The sequence below is a fragment of the Hakea prostrata genome, unplaced genomic scaffold (assembly GCF_041222555.1).
Source record: "Hakea prostrata isolate BN-2017 unplaced genomic scaffold, UWA_Hpros_2 contig_29, whole genome shotgun sequence".
Taxonomy (NCBI): Eukaryota; Viridiplantae; Streptophyta; class Magnoliopsida; order Proteales; family Proteaceae; genus Hakea; species Hakea prostrata.
In genome coordinates this window covers 388,405-409,549 of record NW_028291148.1, presented here as the reverse complement: position 1 = coordinate 409,549, position 21,145 = coordinate 388,405, and the positions used below count along the sequence as shown (strand labels likewise).

General features: G+C 39.4%; 1 protein-coding gene across 1 annotated transcript; it reads right to left on the bottom strand.

Moving 5' to 3' along the window:
- Window positions 1–5,303: 5,303 nt before the first annotated feature.
- Window positions 5,304–7,262, bottom strand: LOC148999178 (uncharacterized). The gene has a single exon (XM_089141402.1). The coding sequence runs from the start codon at window positions 7,260–7,262 to the stop codon at window positions 5,304–5,306; it is 1,959 nt and encodes a 652-aa protein (XP_088997528.1).
- Window positions 7,263–21,145: the final 13,883 nt, after the last annotated feature.

Sequence of the window (21,145 nt, the reverse complement as noted above, 5' to 3'; positions counted from 1 at the left end):
GCATATAAGATGTTAATTAATAGAAAATTTGGTAACATGCATAATGGTTAGCATATATTAGGTGATTTTAAATTTACAACTTTGAATTACATTTGATATTTCCTAATATTTTAGTTTATATTTTAAGTTTTATTTAATCACATATTCCTTTTATTCGGTGATTCCTTTTTAGAGAAGAAAAATCAAATCTTTCCTTTATTCAAAGGGTTTTTTTTTAGAAAAGAAAGTTAATTTAAAGTTAATTCTTCCCCATAGTTAAGGGTAGTATTATAACTTGACAAAAGAGTAAATAAATAAAGAGATAACTGCAGGGTTATTTTTGGGATTTTGAAAAAATATATAGATGCCACATCATCGCAAAACTAATTGAGCTTAACGGTAGGGGGCATTAGTAATTATAGACAAAGTTAAAGGTTGGATTAGCAATTTTAAAAAGTACAAGGGATAAAGTAGTAATAAAATCATAGTACAAGGGGGCAATAGTAATTATCCCCAGATTAATCTAAACATTGCCCATGAGGTTTCCCTTGCATGGGAGGTTACCAAAGGTTTCCAGAAACATCATACAAGGTCAGGGTTTCAAGAAATTAATCAGGCTAGGTTTAAGATCATGACGATGATCATAGATCCTAAAGAATGGAATGAGATCACGAAGGGATGGTTGCAAGGATGCAACATCTTCTTCTTAATCTCAATCAAGAATAAGATTAAAGAAAAGAAATTCGTAATGTCGAAGTGATTACTAACCTTGAATTGGCGGATCGTAGATGAGAAGTTTCAGATCTGTGAGAGGAAATGTTCGAATCACCGCAGAGAGTTTCGGAGAGGTCTTCTCACGTTCAAAAAGTGTTTAGAGGCGGCCGAACTAAGAAACACGAAGTAGGGTTTAAATAAAAGTGAAAAACCCTAAAATTGCATTTTCTCGGATTTAGCAAACCTTTGGTCGAGTGCTTAGTCGAATGGGGAAATGGAGGATCAAATGGGCTCTAAACCTCAAGGGCTTTTGCACACATATCAAGTGATATACCTAGTGTATAAAAATGCCTTCAAACCAAGTCGATAACACTCCAAGTCCTTCAACTAATCTCATCTTCAAACAGGTGCAGCTTCCTTTCCAAATCAGCACAGAGCTTCCAAGATTTGAACTCCACCATCAATATCCATGGGTTCAAAGTCAAACACCATGTTTTCTACTGAGATGGCCCACAAATGGCTTCTTCCTTTACTCCCGGTCTTTGGACCTATAAACAACTGGGTTTTCGGGTCAAGGTCTTAGGTTAGGGCTGGATTTCACACACAGACTTGTATCAATGCGGTCAAAGTCTTCTTACTAATTCTTCCCCTTTCACTTTGAAATTCAAAAATTGAATTTCCACAAATCTGAAACTGAATTTTCTTCAAAGAACATAAAATTACAGCATTATAGGATGTCAACCAATCAATTCCCAAAATCACATCAAAGTCCTTCATGTCAAGAAGTACTAGATTAGCCTTGATTCTTTTCACAAACCAAAACATGACATTCTTCTAACACTTTATCTAGTTTCACAATAGATTTAGTAGGTGTACTAATCATCAAACAATTAGATAGGTTCTTGGGTGTTAGGTTAGTCTTCTTAACAAATGCGAGATGAAATGAACGAATGAGATGCACTGTATCAAATAAGACAAATGCGGTATAGAAGCGATTAACAATGTACCTGTTACCACATCATGGTTCACATCTTGTTTAGTACCGGATATATTGAACACTCTTCCGGAAGGAGGGCAAGAGCACTCCTCATTGTAGGGGCGGACGGTTCATTCGACCTCTTAGGGCAACCTTGAGTGAAGTGTCCAATCCACTTCTGAGAAAAAGCAAACAAGGTCCTTTGGCCCAACCGAGTCGCTGCCTTGGAGGCTTCGAACCATGGGTTTATGATTCGGATTTCCGGGCGGAAGATTGCATATTCACCGCAGGTCTTTTTTCACCAAACGGACTATCTTTGAGGCATGAGCAAAACCGGAACTCCACTTATGCTCCTAGGTTGAAAAGCGTGGATAGGATATGGTGTAGGTCTAGTGAATCGTTGCTAAATATGGTCAACTGAGTTTAGATTCTTTGGTCGCCATGGCCTTTGAGCACAAGTACTTTCCTTTTTTCAATTCTTCTAGCTTCTTCGAATTTTATAACTGGGCATAACTCTCAATAGGGAGGAAGTGTGGTATGCTTTGATCATAGGTCGCAAACCTTTTAAAGAAGTTATTTGCCTTAGCACAATCGGCTTCAAAGAATCGTGGTCAAAGAAAAAGAGCTTTTCAATTTCAATTGTAATCCAAGATTTATATATAAAACCCTACACAAGAGCCATAAACTCCGCTTTCCTTGGCATCTCTTACCGTTGGAGGAAATAATTCCCATAAAAGGCTTCCTTGAATAATTCTTAAATCACAACACCAGCACGCAATTCTTCAAGAACGTGGGTGGAGGTCCACCAAGCATCACTTATGTCGAGCCATGAAAATAAACTGTTGTGCATCGTAATTACTCACAGATTCTGGAAAGCTTTCTCTGGTAATTCCCGCACCACTGAAAACCGAACATCGTATCTTTATAGACGCAGAGAAAGTAGGCACTTGCAAGGGGGGGGATCAAAGAAAACTTCCATCAATCGCGTATGAGTGGAGTTCCAAGGGGGGGGGCCCCCCCCCCCCCCCCCCAAATCTTTTCAGATTCTGGGATTGTACATTTTTAAATACACGACTCTTAAAAAGGGGGTCAAATGGGGGGGCAAAAACCATATTTTTGGGGGGCAGGATGCAACCATATTTTTTTTTTTAGGGTAGAGAGTAAGCCAATGGTAATTGGTAGTTTATTTACTTAACTATTGGGGTGACATTTAATTTATAAATATAAAAAATCAAATAATAAAAATTGTAGGGAAGAAAAGAAAATAGTTAATAAAAAAAAAAAAAAAAAAAAAAAAAAAAAAAAAAAATGGCAAGATAAACTTTCTGGTTTTGATCCTCGACTCTTTCAACCATGGATCATAAGATTGGGGATGTTAACCCTCATTTCTAGCCAAGGAGTCTCCAGCCTCTAAGCTGATGTGGTTGAGAGGAGACCTCTTCTAACTCGAAATCCGGCTAATTTTCCTACAGTTTTTTGCCACAGCCATAAATGCCATTTACCTTGGTCCATTGCTGGAAATCTTTGATATCCCCTTTTGGATGCTTTTCTACTAAACTAGCATTTAAAGATTGTTTCGTAGAAAATATGCAAATTATCAAAACTCTACGAAATTTCATATGCTTGGTGGAAGTTTTTTTGAAAAGTCAATGTTCATGCAAAATTTAATGTCATTTTTTGGCCACTGATAAATGGAGGAGCCCCAGTTAAAGAGAGAGATTCAATCTCGGCGGACAACAATTCAACCCTTTTCATTGTGTGTTTTGTGGTGGAAGCACCGAATTAATATGGTATCAGTTGATGGCGATTGGGTCAGACGAACCTGGGCAATCCGACCTCTAGGGTTACCAACTGAGTGACTTTAATCATACCAATAGACTGAAGCTATTCATATTATTTTTTCATTCTCATCTTGATAGAACCTATGTTGCGATGGAAATTTTCAATTCTGATGATTACTTATCGTGCTATTTGGATGATATGTAATCAGGTAGTTTTCCGTATATTGCACTAAACAGCCCAACTAAAGCAGTACTAAATGGCTTTTTAAGGGGCTTACAAGTTACAACGAGCATACACTCACAAATCGGGGAGAATACCATTTTGAGCAACATCAACAAAATCACTCACTACCTACCATCACCTAATAAGGAAGTGTGGCCCATGGAATTTGCACTGGATCTACTAGCGTAGCATCAAAGGCAAGGAATAAAGGGTTTTGTATGTTCTAGAATCAGAAAAGGTTAGAAAGGAACGGGGAGGAGCTCTCCCCAGTGACCTATGTATTGGAATCTTTAGAATCTTTAATTATTTCCTCTTTAGCCAAAAAAAAAAGAAGGAAATATTTCCAGGCAATGTAATGTTTAAGCTAGGATACAAACAAAAACTCAATTTCACATGCAAATACGTGGAGCAACGGTAAGAAATGCAACCAAATGATATTAATCTGATCAGCAAGAACAATAAAGAAAAGGAATAGCTCGTAATCAACCTCCCAGTCAACAAGAAATGGCGTGGTTTACCTAACTTAACATGAGATAGTAAGAACTCTCACTGCTCAAAAGCTTGAAAAGGAGTAGCTCGTAATCAACATCTCCAGTCAACAAGAAATGGCGTGGTTCACCTAGGTTTAACATGAGACAGTAAGAACTCTCACTGCTCAAGCTTTTATAGCAGTTAAATAGGTCAATCATGAATCATCGCTAATCCTCTCGTTCAATCTCATGTGCCTCTTTATTCACCCCTGAGACAAGCTCAGCTTCAAATGACATTGAAGGCAACCTTTCATACACTTTTGATCCCAATGAGATAAGCTTGCTGTAAGACCTTGAGTTAATAGTCTCCCTGAGCTTCTCATAACCCCATCTCTGCTGAATATAGACAATAATTGCAAGTATAACTGCTGTAAGTGGTATTGCAATATCCCCAAACTTTGAATAGAAATCCAAGCTTCGATTCACAAACTCATACTCCTCGGCAAAGTAGGGGTTAGAAACTGGATTTCGTATGTAGTCATAGACATGAGGAAGAAGCCTTACTACAGTGATCCCAACATAGTAGCTTTTCCTGAGAGGCTCACACTGGATCTGCCACAAGTAGTTGCCAACAATCTGAGGGAAAAGGAAGAAGTCCTGGATGAGACCGACATACTCTTCTAGTGTGGCTTCCCACTCCCAGAGAGCGTTGACATTTCCTCGTTGATCTATATACTTATTAGGTAGACTTGGCCTCTGGCTTGCATTAATGGTATGAATAATGAGAGCAATTACAAACCCTATCACATGTATAACCAAGTTGATGTGAAAAACTTTCTTATCACTTGGAACACGCCCTGGTTCTAAAGGTGTGCGAGTGAGCAGCCTGATGCGAGATTTCCATACCTTCTGGCAAAGTCTAACTGTGAGAAGAAAAGCGGCCAGTACGAGAAGCTTAACAGTGTAATCAATCACATGGAACCACTGATTTTTCTCAAGATCATAGGAAGGCCTTTCATAAGATTCAGAGCCCATCCGTTTGAATAGAGCTTCAGCCCCTGTAATCAGTGGAATACTGTACCCAAGAGCTTGAACTGCTAGCATGACAAGAGACATGTAAGGAACAGCTTCTACCTTTGCCCTGATGTAAAACAGTTGACTTAGTATACAAGCAATTGCCACTGAAAGTGTAAGAATCCAAGGATCCCTTCAACACCTTTGCGTGAAAGTATATCCTCCCTCTGCCTTCGATACAGAATAGGAAGTGTCATAAGCTTGATCTGGCTAAAATAGAGAGGGTCATCTTCATTCCTTTGGCTGGAGATTGAAATCCTTGCCATGGGACTCACCAACCACCGGGCAGTTGTTGGGGGATATTCTACTATCACTTCAATCAAACAATCTAACCCATCCTCAAGGTCCATGCTCTCAAATAAGATCTTCCACGAAGCACGAACATCCCTGCAACCAATCATATACATTTTTCCTGTAGTTGGATCATACAGACCCTCCAGGAACAGCACAGAAGCATTGCTGTAAAGTTTCCCTGAAAGAGTCAGCTGAGCTGAGACATTCAAAAGTAGCTGTCTTTCAGTAGATTCAGTTTTAGCTTGGAATGGAGTCTCGTCTCCCACAGAAGTATTTCCCGTCGACCAGTAATGCCCAAGCAATGGTCCAAGAGAAAGTACCTCCACTTCGATGGATGTTCTTTGCATTCCGACCTTTGGCACTGGATCAGGAATTGCAGAGACATGAAGAGTGAGGTCTTCCGAGAGATCAGAAAGGCTAACCATAAATCCTGAAGAGTCTTCAAGTTTAGGATAATTGAGGAATGATTTCTTAAAAGCTGCTCGGAAGTTAGAAGGCTGGTTCTTCTCTAGGACGACACCCGCTTGAATAAATTTGGAGTATTTGTATGATAGATGGGAAGTGCTGAACCGATCCCACAGCTCCGAAGGCTGCATTACCTTTTCAAAATATAGAGGGAAATATGAACCAGTTTTGTTATTGATGCTTGAAATGCTACCCACCATGATGCTTCTCTGTCTAATGGAAAATGAAATGGGAATATAAGAACATATTCTTGAGTTGCATCCGTCCAATTCAGAGCCCACAATTCCAATACATCCAACCATGCAGAGCTGCCCTGTGGAAGAGCTCCAAATTCCCTCAGCAGTAAGAGTCATATTGCTAAGAGCTGTTCTCTCCATGGCAGAGTACTGATTTTCAAATGGAGGAACTACTCTAAATAAAGCAGACACCCTTGCTGTACTTTGGTTACCATCCCCGCCTCTTGGCTCACACCTCACATCCTGCAAAAGAAGCCTAACATTTTTAAAACCCCCATCTGTGGAATTAATCTCCTTACTTGTCATGAATGGACCCAACTTGCGACAATAGTCATCTGACTCTGAGCTATTACATCTCCAGTTGGGCACAAAAGAGAAAGCATCTCTAGAAGTAAACCGTTGAAGAATCCCACAAAATCCAGATCCTCTATAAACATCAATGGTATCATGTATCAAGCGATCTGGATATGGATATGGGTCGCAAGCCTTAGAAACAAGCTCTGTGGAACCAAACTGGTAGTTTGCATATGGACCCAACTGAGAAGAAATTTGAACCTTGTCAAAGAATTTAACACTAGATTTCTCATTTAGGCTTTTCATTTCTCCTTGGATTTCCCTAGTTGTCAAGGTGAGGGTCCTAGGGTAGTGAAGTAGAAGCAAAATCTGGTCATCTTGCAGAAGAGTTGGTCGGTAATACTTCACCCATTCCCATGGATCAGCAGAACCAGGTTGACGAGAAGGCAACATCGCATTCCCAATCAAGCACATCGCTCTCTCCCCTCCATTCTTCTCCGTTTCAGTATAAATCCCCTGAAAAACGATGGTCAGCTGAGAATGTCCTGGGTACATCTGAAACTCAGGGCTTTGACCATAGGGTTTGTAGCCAAAGGAACCATTTCTGGTAATGCCCATAAACAACAACCCATTGACATTAACAAACTTCTTAGAAGGATGAGCCGAATCAACACCCGTTACCCAAAAAGAGATTAGGTTCAAAGAATGTTGTGGTGACGAAGAGCTTTTGGGCAAGTCACTGTCATCAAATGGCATCAATGGTGCCCCACCCCCTGCTGAACCCAATCTCCATTCATGAAACTAAGCTCATTTTTTATTCTATACATTATACCATCATCTGATTTCAGTTCAGAAGCAGAAGCTATAAAAGATTTGCATTCCCTTTTGACCTCATCGAGTCGATTATCTCTGAAGGGCATAGATGAACCATCTTGTGCGTCAGAATCTTCAACTCCAACCGTGTATGAATCCGAGAACTTAATGAAGAAAAAAACAACCCAGAAAGAATCGAGAGATATACAAACAAAGGAATCGACTTCTTAGCCATATATCCGTGAATTATCAACCACCCACTTGCTAAAACCGAAGACCAAATTCCTTCAGATATCTTAATATGCAATTTTTACAAAATATCCACAAGACCAGAAAATGAATTCGACCTACTTCACTTATAGCAAGAACATGATAAAGAACTGGATCCAACACACATAGATCTTAAATAGCCAAGATTCGAACTTGACCTGAGAAGACTAACCTGCAACATTGATCGTTTCACTATCTTGATCTGACCAGAAACCCACTCTAAATTCTCACAGAGCTTTAGATCCGGATGGTATGAACACACAGATGTGCACTTGAAGATAAATACAGGATCGTCCCTGTTTTGACTTGAGACACACACTAGACTTGTTTGGTGTGGAAGACTGCGATGAAGGCAACTTAATTTCTAGAGACGTTTCCAAGGACCCTTTTGGGAATTAAAGAGTTCAGAAAAATGATTGACAGAAGAAAGCATGTTATTTAGCCGATGAAGCGGCGTCAGTCGCGGAATTGGCTTGGATACCAAGAGGCAAAAGTGGCGGCCATACTTAACCGATTGACTTCATTTTTTTTCCTTTTCTGATATTTGGATTTTCTTTCCCTAAAAATGCCACTTAATTAAATAAAACTATTACATTCATTAACATCAAAGAACTTAAATGTTAATGAATGTAATAGGTTAAAGATTCAATTTCCTTAGGGGATGTCTTGGATTCGCACTCACTCGGGCAGCATTAATATAAAAAAGCTTCCTTGAGGATGTAAATCGTGGTGCGCGCAAGCTGGCCCGGATGAACCTCATATCAAAAAAAAAAGAACTTAAATGTTGAGCCAAAGGATTAGTACTAGACCATTTACCAAAAAAAAAAAATAGTACTAGACTGTATTATCGAAGGTCCATTGAAATGGCGAGTAAAGATAATGAATCAAACACATAACTAGTCGTGCTTGAACTAAACATCAATGTACAGTCCCTTATCTATGCATTCGATTAGTTTTTTTTTTCGAAATTATTTTCTGACGTTATCATTAAAGAATGGTCATCTGAGTACTGTTTTGGCTATTTGATAAAGCCTGCCTCCATAAAGTGTGAAAATTACTTTCGCAAGGGTGCCCCTAATTTTTAAAAAAATTTGCTTTGTTTCAATATTATGGTGAAATATCATTATGTGGCTCCCCTAAAATTATTGAAGGATACGGTTAAAATCATATTTTTAAGGAATAAATAACTAAATCTTAATTAAAAACTAATTCTGGATCTCTAAAATTTCTCACTATTTGTTTTCTCCCATTTCCTCATACATGGCTTAAAAAACTTAGAAAAGCTAAATATTAAGAGTTTATTTTTAAATCTTATCTTATCCACAATTAGGTTCTCCCTCTCTTTTTATTTATTTTTATTAATTTCATATTCTGAACACAACTAACGACCATATTCATTTAGTTTGCATCTAGCCTTTTATTGTTGCAATCATGTGCCTTTTTGTTTTTTGCAATGTTGATTTTGAGATTCTTCTTTTTAGATATCATCATATTTTGATTTACCTATATTTTGTAAGTATAAAGACTTCATTCTCAATAATGTGGGCCCCACAAATTTATGTGGATCCACGCTTGAATATGACAATATAATTTAGAGTAGGAACTATAGTGGGGGCCTCATACAATATATGTGGTGAAAAAACATTAGTACTCCCCTAATGGGAGACGTGATCCAACTCTCATTTTTTACCTCCCCTCCATGTTGAATCATTTTGTCCACTTGTGAACTATGAAACAAATTATTTGATAATTTATGTTCTTAAGAACAACTTTTGTTTTCCCTTTTTTGATACATGAACGGGGCTAGTTCCCAAAAGAAAGAAAACACGCTACACCAACTATCTAGCTAAATCTACTTGAAGGATCTCCATCAACTCCAAACGTGGATCCTTAAAAGAATATCGATTAAACGTCATCCCTGAAATGGACCATCAACATCCAATCGGCAACGTTGTTCATGGTCCGACACACATGGCTAAAGCCTATGGTAGCATCAACACCCTTGATCACCTTGACTCTTTCAATCAAACTGGTAAGTGTTCCTCGTTGCCGAGACTCATCTTTAAGGATGGCTAAAACCTTAATTGAGTATGATTCAACCACAAGGGTCCGCCAACCCTTGTCTACTACGATATCTAAACCACAAAGGATAGCAAGGAACTCAACTTCAACCACTAAACACCTAGAGATTCATCAGGTAAAGCTTCCCAAATACAACATCACTGTCGCGAAACACCCTGCCCACCTGGTCATTTTTCCCACATTGACCTATTGTAATGTACATTATAGTTTAGATCATTATACCGGTACAAATCGCTTGGTTGGGGACATTTGCATAGATCCGGTTTGAAGAATTGTCCAAGCACTTTTCGGTAAGACACTTTTCGGAGTAATGTTGGCATTGAGGAATGTCCCTCAGTGAATGCAATGTGGCATTGGGACTTCTCAGCATAGAATTTACATGGTGGTCAGAATGTCACTTCTTGGCAAAAGTAACACTGCGAAGGGATTCAGCTCATCTTTATCGAAACATTAGTTAGAGCATTAAATGCTCTGAGGTGCATTAAATTCCCAGCTCCCATCAGGAAGCCTCCCATTTGCTTAGGTCTTTTTGAGTGTTGCTCCCTTACGATTTGTCTAGAGATTAACGGGAGAGATGGATGTCACATTTGAGCCCACGTGAATCTGAACTAATGATCATTCTGGGAGGAGGTGCAGCAGGCTCAAAGCTTCTCCAGGAAGATTGAATTCTTAACTAGGTGATTAAATTATTAGCCACCATCAATCTCAACCCTTCATTTCAATGGAAGAGATCCTACGATCAAGTGTGTCTTCACAATAACAAAGGCATGGAGTTGATATATAAGCAACACATTCGGAATAGATGAGGGTAAGCCCAGTTGAGAAATCCAGGCCAAACCCTAACCCGAAAATCTAAGTGTTTGTAGGTCCGAAGACTTGAAGTGAAGGTAGAAGACAATTGTGGACCATCTTAGTAGAACCCATGGTGTTTGACCCAGAACCCATGGAGATTGATGATGGAGTTCCTTATATGGAAACTTTGCTTGACTTTGGAGAAGAAGTTGCAACTTGTCGAGGAAGAACTTGTATGATGGACTTGAACCCTATTTTGACGCATTTTGGAAGGTCCCTCAATGCTAGATAAGACTCTTGATTGAGTTAGGAGAAGCCCCCTTTGGAATTTTGGGTTTTGGACTTAGAAAACCTGATTTTTGGCCTCTTTGGGACTATTGGTCGATCACCCTTAGTCAATCAGATCGACCAACCATGACCAACCAAAGGTGCCAGGGACTGTTTTGTCAATCCCTATGTTTTTAGGTTTTCGAAGCTATATATATTATAACTCCGTGTTAAACAGCCCCATAATGTTCTAAAGCCTCTAGAGAACATGGGAAGCCTCTCTTAGCACTCTCATTGGAGCTTAGGAAGATCCTCAACCAATCACCAAAGTTTTTCGACAAATCTTCTTCCTCAAGGTTGGTAATCACTTATACTTTCGTATTGATTTCTTCTCGTCTTTGTGATTTAGTGGAAGGTCTTGTATCATTACTATGATATTTTCTTCAATCTCTGTAGTTTAGAGTGAATCTCGATTTACTCTATTGCTTCAGTGATCTACACAATTTGATTTTAGAATGAGATCTTGTGTGATCTATATGTATGTGTAGTCATTCTAAGTTTTTGATATCTAATGCATGTTAGATGCATTCCTATGATAGTTTTTGACTATGATCAAATGTTATCTCTTTCCTAGAGTGGATTCTCATTCTCTCTAGTCTTTCCGTAGAATCCACAGATTGATTTCGATAGAAGCCTAGTTTTTATTAAATTAGAATTCTACTCCTATGGCCATTGTTGATGCTTAGACTATGCTAAATAATCTTAGTTTTCTATTTTAGAATTTTCCTTGAAATTTCGAAGTGTTTCGAATAAAAAATTTGAGATTTCGTTTGTACAGACCAGCCTTGGTCAGTCAGACTGACCAAGCCTGACCGACCAACAAGGTCAGTGACAGCAAGGTTGCTTTGTTTTGGTTCGTTTCACTTCCAGTCTTGGAGAGTTTGATCCTAATGCCTTACCTATTTTTGTTTTGGGTTTCTTTTGTAAACTTTGGATCTATTCTCTGACTTTCTCCTGAGTTTTTACGAAGCTAAGTAAGGTAATGTTGTTTGTTCACAAATAACTTAAAATACATGACTGCCTATATTTGAATTGAATTGCATGATCATACTATTGTTTTTAGGACTTGTTTATAATTATATTGCTACTGTAACTACAGTAGGACATTGCTCATGTGATTCAATTGTCTATATTAATTATGAATGATTGGTTATTACTCTTGTGAGTGGATTATCGGTTGTGGTTATGAATGACTGAATTGGGATGTGTTTGCCTAGGTTGTAATTAGGGAATGGGGAATGTCCTTTTAACATTTCTGTCTTTGGACACCAAAGGAGGTGGTATGAGACGCTTTCCTATGGTGCCCCTTGGAGCTTTCCCTTATTACTGGTTGACATACCTATGATGTCACATCCTCCCAGCCGGTACCCTATCCGGCATACCCGAGAGTGTGATCCACAGCCCAAGATTAGGTATCGAGTAATCAACCTCCCACATAAACAATAACATAATCATGAACAATAATAATAAAAGTGCGGAAGATAAACCATAGATCCAAATAAGGAAAGAATGAATCATATATATAAATCAGAGTACTAATTATAATCAGAGTATCTAAATCAGATAAGTAAAGTGAGGCGAAATCCCACTCTACAACCAGCGGAAAAGTAGTTCTAAAAGAGAATAAGCAAGACTGAATCTAATCCCGAAGCAGTGTACAATAGGTAACTAAATTGTTCTCAACTTTATAGACAACATCCCTATAAGTATAAATCTCATAAACAGCACACAAGGGCGCTTCCACTCTATGGTCGGACTAAGCATCGTACGGAGCATAACCACTCGCGGGATCTTCGATGTAATTGTTGTAACCGCAATCACCTTCTGGAGATATGCCTCTTCTCCTTGCGCTTCTTCATAGGGGCCGTCATGATATTCAAGACTGTAGAATAGTCTAACAAACATTGTACAATAAAGGAATGAGTTTCAAAGAAACTCAGTAAGGCAGTTAAATCCATAATAACATAAATGGCAGGATTTCAGAACAAACATAAATGCAATATGTTATGAGACAAACAATGAATGTATGAATCTAACTCTACATATGCTGGTCTCTATTGGCAGACATGCTTTAAGTCATAGCACCGTACTTCTTTAGGAAGGTCTCAATCACTCATCATCAGTTGGTAATGGGTCCGGCATCCCTCGGGACATTCCATGGCTGGGGGTATAGGTCACCACTCTCTCACATCACCATTGGTCTAAGTACCGGCGCATGTCGTGGTAAAGCCTAGCCAAATGCAAGTCTTCTACTTAGTTACATCAAGTCAGATCCAGATATCGTCCATTCCTCGTCCTCGACGATCCTTTCCGGTATCCTTCACACTAGAGTCCTCATAGTCCCTAACTACGGACTCATCAACCCTATTGGTCATCCACATATGGTAAACGGGAAGCTCTCACGTCCCCTCACGGGTTGGTTACCGGTCTTGAGCGCCCGTGAGCCCAAGTCTATCCATATGCAACCCTCCAATAAATGGCCCCCACAATGTGATTCCCGTCCTCTCACGGGTTGGTTACCGGTCTTGAGCGCCCATGAATCCCCATTGCTACCACGGGTCGTTCGGTCTCAATACCCCTCCGATTAGGGTCGACATAACAGACATCCTAGCCCAACACTACTAGACAATCCTAGATATGTCATCCAACAGTTTAGGAAGGTGTCCAGAGGGCATCTCCGGAAACATCCCATAATATTCCCGTAGTAGTCCAAGGACAGAAGTGTCAAAAGGACACCTCTCCTTTCCAAACCATACTTAAGCATACACATGCATCAATTGATAACATCACATATATGGTAACTTCATATATGGAAAGAAATCAATAACTACAATCAATTTGTATATAATTGGTAAGTAAATCATACTTGAGTCAATTCAATATGAATAAGTAATGCTATTGATATCAAGACAAGTACCACAAAGAGTATAACATTATAAGAATCTAATTAAAGAAATAAATTAACAAGATTCAAATATAGAAACTAAGATATGCAACTTATGTTGTTAAAGAAGTAACCATCCTTACCTTTTATAACTCGCAAAGGAATCCTAAGAAATCAAGTAAGATCTTGACAAACTTGAGAAGAAGGTCCTAAACAAGTGTATACAACATATTAGGAAAGATCCCTAACAGAAAAGATACCAAAACATCCAAGACAGACCAATTCGAGTTGTCGTACTCATTGGTCGAGTGGATTGGTCGATCGGTCCAATCGACCAATCATCGACCAATGCAGACAGTAGCCTATAAAATCAGAATTTTGAGATATAAAATCCGAATTTGGTGGTTCAAAAGGGTACTAATCAAGGGGTAAACTACATTAGTAGTATCCTAACATATAGGAGAACTCAAAACACTAATCAAATCAAGTCATCAAGATCCAAATTAGGAAACAAAAAGTTACCATAATTAGATCAATCATGGATCTTGAAGAATTCAAGATAGAAATCAAAGACAAGAACAATAGGAGAATGGATCATTGATTCAGGTAAAGGTATCATGAAAAGCATACTTAGATCTTCAAGAAAATAGACCTAAGAGCATAAATCTAAATAAGGAAACAAAACCTACCATATATGTAACTATCATGATTCATGAAGAAAACATGGTATGGTAGAAGAGAAACAACTAGAGATTGATAGATCATGGATCATGAAAAGAAAACACAGCAATTGACTACTAACATGATCAATATAGAAGATCCAAGGAGATCGGAATTCAAATCGAAAGATCAACACAGACTAGATCATGATTTGATCATGATTCCTTCAAAAGCTTGCAATGATCATGGTTAAGATCATTGCATTAGCCATTAATCCTTAGGAAGATCATGAGAGACAAGTCCAGAGATGTTTGCAACAGAGAATGTAGCATCTCCTCTACTGTCTCAACTCAAAAAGGAAAGAAAAACAGAGATGGAGGAGAAGAAGAGAGTGTAGACATACTTTTGATGCAAAAGGAAGAGTTTTGACGAAGATCACCAAGAAAATCACCAAGGATGCAAGGGAGATGACTTGCAGAGGTCTTTGGTTCGCTCCAAAGAGTTTGGAGGCAGCAAATACGAAGTAGACTCGAGATTGGACTTAAATAGAGCAAGCAAGACCTAATTGCCAAAGACATCACCCATTGGTCGAGTGGATTGGTCGATCGGTCCAACGACCAATCAATCGACCAATGCAGACAAAGAATTCCAAAACAGGGAATTGAAGACCCAGATCAAATCCAATCCTAAAGGGGTTTTGCACACATATCAAGTGACTTACCTAATAGGTAGAAATGCCTTCAAACCATGATAGAGAGCACTCCAAGTCCATCAACTAATCCGATCTTCATCAAGATTCAGTTTCCATAAATAGAACTTCATCATCAACTCTCATGGATTCAAAGCCAGACACCAAGTCCTCCACTGGGATGGCCCAAAGCTGACTTCTTACTTTACTTCTGGTCACTGGACCTACAAATAACAAGGTTTCCGGGTCAAGGTTAGGGCTGGGTTTTACATATGACTTGTCTAGCAGTGTTTGGCTAGGATTTCTTTGTTATATTAGACCTGATTCTGAAGGGAATTGAGACCGAGTGGCCAGTGGCAACAATGGGGATTTATGGGCGCTCAAGACCAATAACCAACCCGTGAGAGGACATGAATCACATTGTGAGGGGCCATTCATTGGTAGGGTTGCATTTAGTAGACTTGGGCTCATGGGTGCTCAAGACCGGTAACCAACCCGTGAGAGGACATGAGAGCTTCCCATTTACTATTTGTGGATGACCAATAGGGTTAATGAGTCTGTAGTTCGAGTTGGTTGGAGCCATAGGATACGATGACTCTAGGGGGAAGGATACCGGAAAGGATAGCGAGAGGCGAGGAATGGAAGTATCTAACCTTAAGTTGATATAACTAAGTAGATGACTTGCATTGGGCTAAGATTAACCCTGACATGAGCCAATACTCAGACCAATGGTGGTGAGCGAGAGTGTTGACCGAAACCCCAGCCATGGAATGTCCGAGAGGGATACAGGATCCAATTACCACTGGAGAACCCAAGATACCAAGACGGTTGAGGGAGAGTGATTTGAGACCTACCCAGAGGAGTATGGTGCTATGGCTTAAAGCATGTCTGCCACAAGAGACCAACATACATAGAGTTAGAAGCATACTTGCATATCGGTCTCATATCATATTGCATCTTGTATGTTTGTTATCATGTTATATGTGTTATTGTGGAATAAATTGCATCCTTCTTGGAACAACTTTATTAGACCTTTCTACAGGTATTGATGACTATGAGAGTCAATACTACAAGACCCCAGCGGATGACACATACAGTTCCCAAAGTGCTAGCTGTTATGACTACGACTGTGAAGACTACCAGTGTGAAGTTGGAGCTTATCAAGATTAGTCCGACTCTAGTGCTTGTGTGTCAGGGATGGGGCACTGAAGTCTTTTCTTTTAGAGATACATTTTATAGATTTGAAGAGAATATTGTTTAGACTTATTTTATTTCCTTTCCTTACATTTTGGAAGCGGTTGTAATTTCCTTTTAAGTTTTGATCTAATTTTCCGCTGCTACTATAGAGTAATTTTCCGCTGCTACTATAGAGTGATTTTCCGCTAATTAAATATACAAACTAACTATATATATTTGATTTATCCTTTTGTTATCTTTCCGCACTCTAATTAAATCTATAATCCCTCTAGGAATCTTTTGTTGATTATTTTTTTATAATATTTGCACATTGATCTAGTCTTGTTCTCGATTATATTATTGTGGGAGGATGAATGCCATGAACTGATCTTTGGGGCTTTGGATCACACACTCGGGAATCATGCTTAGGGTACTGGTTGGGTGGATGTGACACCAATTACAATAACTCCAGCATTAATTCTCCTGCAAGTTCCAAAGGAAACATTCATTCTTAAAACATTAACTCCTCAATATGAGGATTTGTGTTCTCTAGAATCTGACTTAATCATTGGAGGTGGCCCACTCTCACGTCTTTTTTATCTATAGGAATCTGGTTTAGGCTAGTAGTGGACCAAGCAACATGCAAGCAGATTTTGGAGTAACATTCGGCGCATGCTTATGGGAAATTTTCCGTAATTTTCCCTTTTATGTTTTACCTTGTTGAGAAAAGATGGCAGGAGAACATTCTAACAATCATGGTTCAAATTCTCGGGGATGTCCACGTGTAAAAAGGAAAATGGTAGTCCAAAAAGAAGGAACATCAAAAGATACTACGATGCTCCCGGCACGTGAGCCACCACCAGCTGGTGTTGGGTGCCGTCAACAAATGTTGGACTTCCACTACAGGGAATATCACCAACCTTGGCAGCTAATTCAACGTAGTTGAAAGATCTTCAACGCAAGATGTTTGATATGATGAGTTCATTTCAAACTATGGTGAATCAGTGGAATCAACTTATGCCACCATTAGGGCCAATAGTTGTTTTGCCCGAAATAGTGGTTCCCTCCCCCGTTGATCAGCAAGACAAGGCCTTAGGAGATGGAGTAGCTACACTCCCACTCATTTAGCAAAGAACAAAGGAAAGGGTAGAGCTAAGTATCCTGGTGAGGGTGCTCATCGTTTTGTTTTTGATAGACGGGGGTGCAACATGAAGACACTCGTTCCCGGGAGCTGTCACTAAGAGCCATCACTTTCAAAAGCCACGGAAAGTCCTTAGGGGGTGTGTAGCTAAGTCACGAGGTTCCGGATCAGCGAGAAGAAGGATAAAAAACCTCTCGTAGGCAGACAAGATGAAAGCCTCTACCAACAAATCCTAGACATTAACGGACATCTTCATCAGTTGGACAAAAAGGTTCCTGATGAGGTGCAATTGGTTTTGAATCAAGATCCCTTTGTGCCATAAATCACAATAGCACCCTTACCAATAAGTTTTCGTACTCCAACCTTTATTGTGTATGATGGAACAACTGATCCAAAGGCACATATCAACCATTTTACTTCCATCATGACTATGTGTGGTGGAGGAGATCCTAACAAGTGTAAATGTTTCCCAGCTTCCCTAACTGGACCAGCCACTACGTGGTATTCTCGTCTGCCAAAACATTCTATTCATAACTTCACAGAGTTGGGTAATGCGTTTGTGTCACGATTTAAGAGTGGAATCAAGAGGACAAGATAGAGGACAACCAGCGAGCTCTAAAGCAAGGACATTCTAAATCGATTCGAGCATTTATCACTCATTTCAACAACGTCTCAATCCTAATCAAGGATTTGGATGATAAAGTGGCATTTGCTGCCTTCAAGAGAGCAATGACTAACGAGAAGTTGGTTACATCCGACATCATAAAACCTTGGCTGAACTTTTAGGTCTTGGGTACGAGATGGAAACTATGGAGGAAGTTTTGGAAACCAATCGGACTGATTACAAGGAAAAGGAGAAGCGTTTCACGTGAAAAGCTCAAGAAGAAAGCTTCAAGCAACGGCCTCCAATGAGAGATAAAAAATGGAAGCAAGAATGGCAAACCAGGCGAGTGGATGACAAAGATGAAGAAGCATTCACCTCGTTGAACAACTCATGATCTGCAATCTTGATGCAAATCCAAGACTTTGGCTTACATAAAAGCCCAAGAAGATTACATGCAAGGCTAGAAAATAGGGCCAACATGTCAAAGTACTGTGTCTATCATAAAGACAAGGGGCATCATAAAAATGATTCCATATGCTCAAGATAGAGATAAAGAAGTTGATGGCCCAAGGGCATTTGAATCAATATGTGAGGTCTCCTCGTCGAGGAGAAGGCTTACCTCCTAGAAGATGTGGTAGGACTCCTCCTAGGGAAAGGACTGAGTCGAGTGGGAAAGCTCCCATGACTTCTAGGGATGAGGATCTTCCTAGGATTAGTACAACCTTTGGAAGATCCACTCCTGATTTTATTCAAGAAGCCAAACAAAGTACTCGTGTTGTAGGCTCTGCTGAGCCCCCAACTGTTACACGTTTTATTCATTCCCGAACCGATTACTTTCTCCAAAAAGGAGATGGTGGATGTCCACACACCCAATGATGATGCAATATTTATCAACGTTAGGTTGGCTAATCACATGGTCTATAAAGTATTAGTTGACACTAGATCATCAGCAGACATTTTGTCTCTGGATGCTTTCTAACATCTAAAGATTGATCAAGATGCTCTCATGCCAACTAGAGCCCTACTTTATGGGTTTGCGTGACGTTCGACCACTGTAGAAGGTAACATACAACTTGATCTAATGGTGGGAACGTTTCCCCGACAAGTGACATTGCCTACCATGTTTATGGTTGTGCACAATCTCTTAGCCTATAATTTTATTCTTGGGAGACCAACAGTGATTGCTCTGGCAGCTATAGTTTCCTGTAGGCATATGATGATTAAATATCCTACAGAGGAAGGTCTTGGTATCTGCAAGACAGATCATAGGCAATTTAGGAATTGTTATCTCAATTTCATTCCTAAGCAACCTACAGTACCCGTTGTTGGAATTGCATTACAATAGAGGTACGTGATGATCGTGATGAAGGCTGGATGCAACGTGGAGAACCTATGAAGACGCTTTAGAGATCCCCCTAAGTACTATCATTCCAAAACGAGGGACACACATTGGTTCTGAACAGAAGGAAGAGTAGTTCAAGCAAAAACTTGCAACTTTCCTTGTTCAAAATGCTGACATTTTCACTTGGACAACTAAAGACATGCTAGGGGTGGACCGAAAGGTTGTGAAGCTCGGTTTATGGATCAACAAAGAAGCCACTCTAGTTATTCAAAGAAGAAGGAACTTCTCTGTTGAAAAGCATCAAATCATTCAAGTAGAAGTGGAGAAGCTCGAAAAATCTGGTTTCATCTGCCCAATTGAATGTCCAACTTGGCTCACGAATGTGGTGATGGAGAAAAAGGCGAATGGGAAGTGGAGAATGTGTACAAATTATATGGATCTCAACAAATCTTGTCCAAAGGATTGTTATCATCTTCCTCGGATTGATTTGCTCATTGATGCCACAACCCAACATGAAGTTCTAAGTTTTATGGATGCTTATTCAGGGTACAATAAGATCATGATGAAGCCTGAAGATGAAATTCATTCATACTACCTTCATGACCAGCAAAGAAAGTAAATACTAGAAACTAATGCCATTTGATCAGAAGAATGTTGGAGAAACATACCAGCGTGTAGTAAACAAGATCTTCTGCAAGCAAATTGGACGCAATATGGAAGTCTAGGTTGACGACATGTTGGTCAAGAGCATTAGAGCATACTCCACGAAGATCATATTAGTGACTTAACAGAAGTTTTTGAAGTTCTTAAGGCATAAAAGATGCACCTTAATCTCAAGAAGTGTGCTTTTAGATTGTCTTCCTGAAAGTTCCTCGGTTTCATGGTTTCAGAAAGGGGCATTGAAGCCAATCCAGAAAAAATCAAGGCCTATCTTGGAAATGTAACCCCCAAAGCCTGTGAAAGAAATATAGTGCCTAACAGGAAGAGTTGTAGCTCTCAATTGTTTCCTTTCATGTTCTGAAGAATGGTTTTTGACTTTCCTCACAACCTTAAAATCACTCAATGTGACAAAGGAGATCATCTGGAATGATGACTGCCAGAAAGCTTTTGAAGAACTCAAGCTTAAGCTAAGCACTTCACCTATACTTACTTGTCCATATCCTAGAAAGGAACTTTTCTTGTATTTAGCCACTTCATCTAATGTTGTAAGTTCTATTTTAATTCAAGAAGAGAAGGGCATCCAGAAGCCTATTTACTATGTGTCACATCCTCCCAGCCGGTACCCTATCTGGCATACCCGAGAGTGTGATCCACAGCCCAAAAGATCAAGTTTAGGAACGATCACATCCATTTCGCACAATAACATAATCAAAAGCAAGAACAAATCATAATGTTCAAGTAATTTATAATAAAAGTCAAGAAAGGATCTCAGAAGGATCACTATAGAATATCAGAGTGTGGAATAACAAGATACCAAATCAAAAGACAACTGTAGAGTATAGCGGAAATACACCCTACAAACACATGCGGGAGGTAGATCGAAATCTAAAAAAGGCTCTAAGCTAATACAAGTAAAGTAAAAGATAAGTCTAGAAGAAACAAAAGAAATCTAATCCACATCTTCAGTCAGCTCTTCTTGTTCTTCAGTCTTCATCTTCTTCACCTTGTGCTTCCTCATACGTACCGTCAAAGAAATCCGAACCTGTAGAGAAGTCTAACAACAGATTGTACAAAAAAAGGAATGAGTTTCGAAAGAAACTCAGTAAGGCAAGTTAATCCATAACATCATAGGTAACATGTGGCAAACCATAACAAGATGCAATGCAATATGAAACAGATAATGTATGAATGCATCTAACT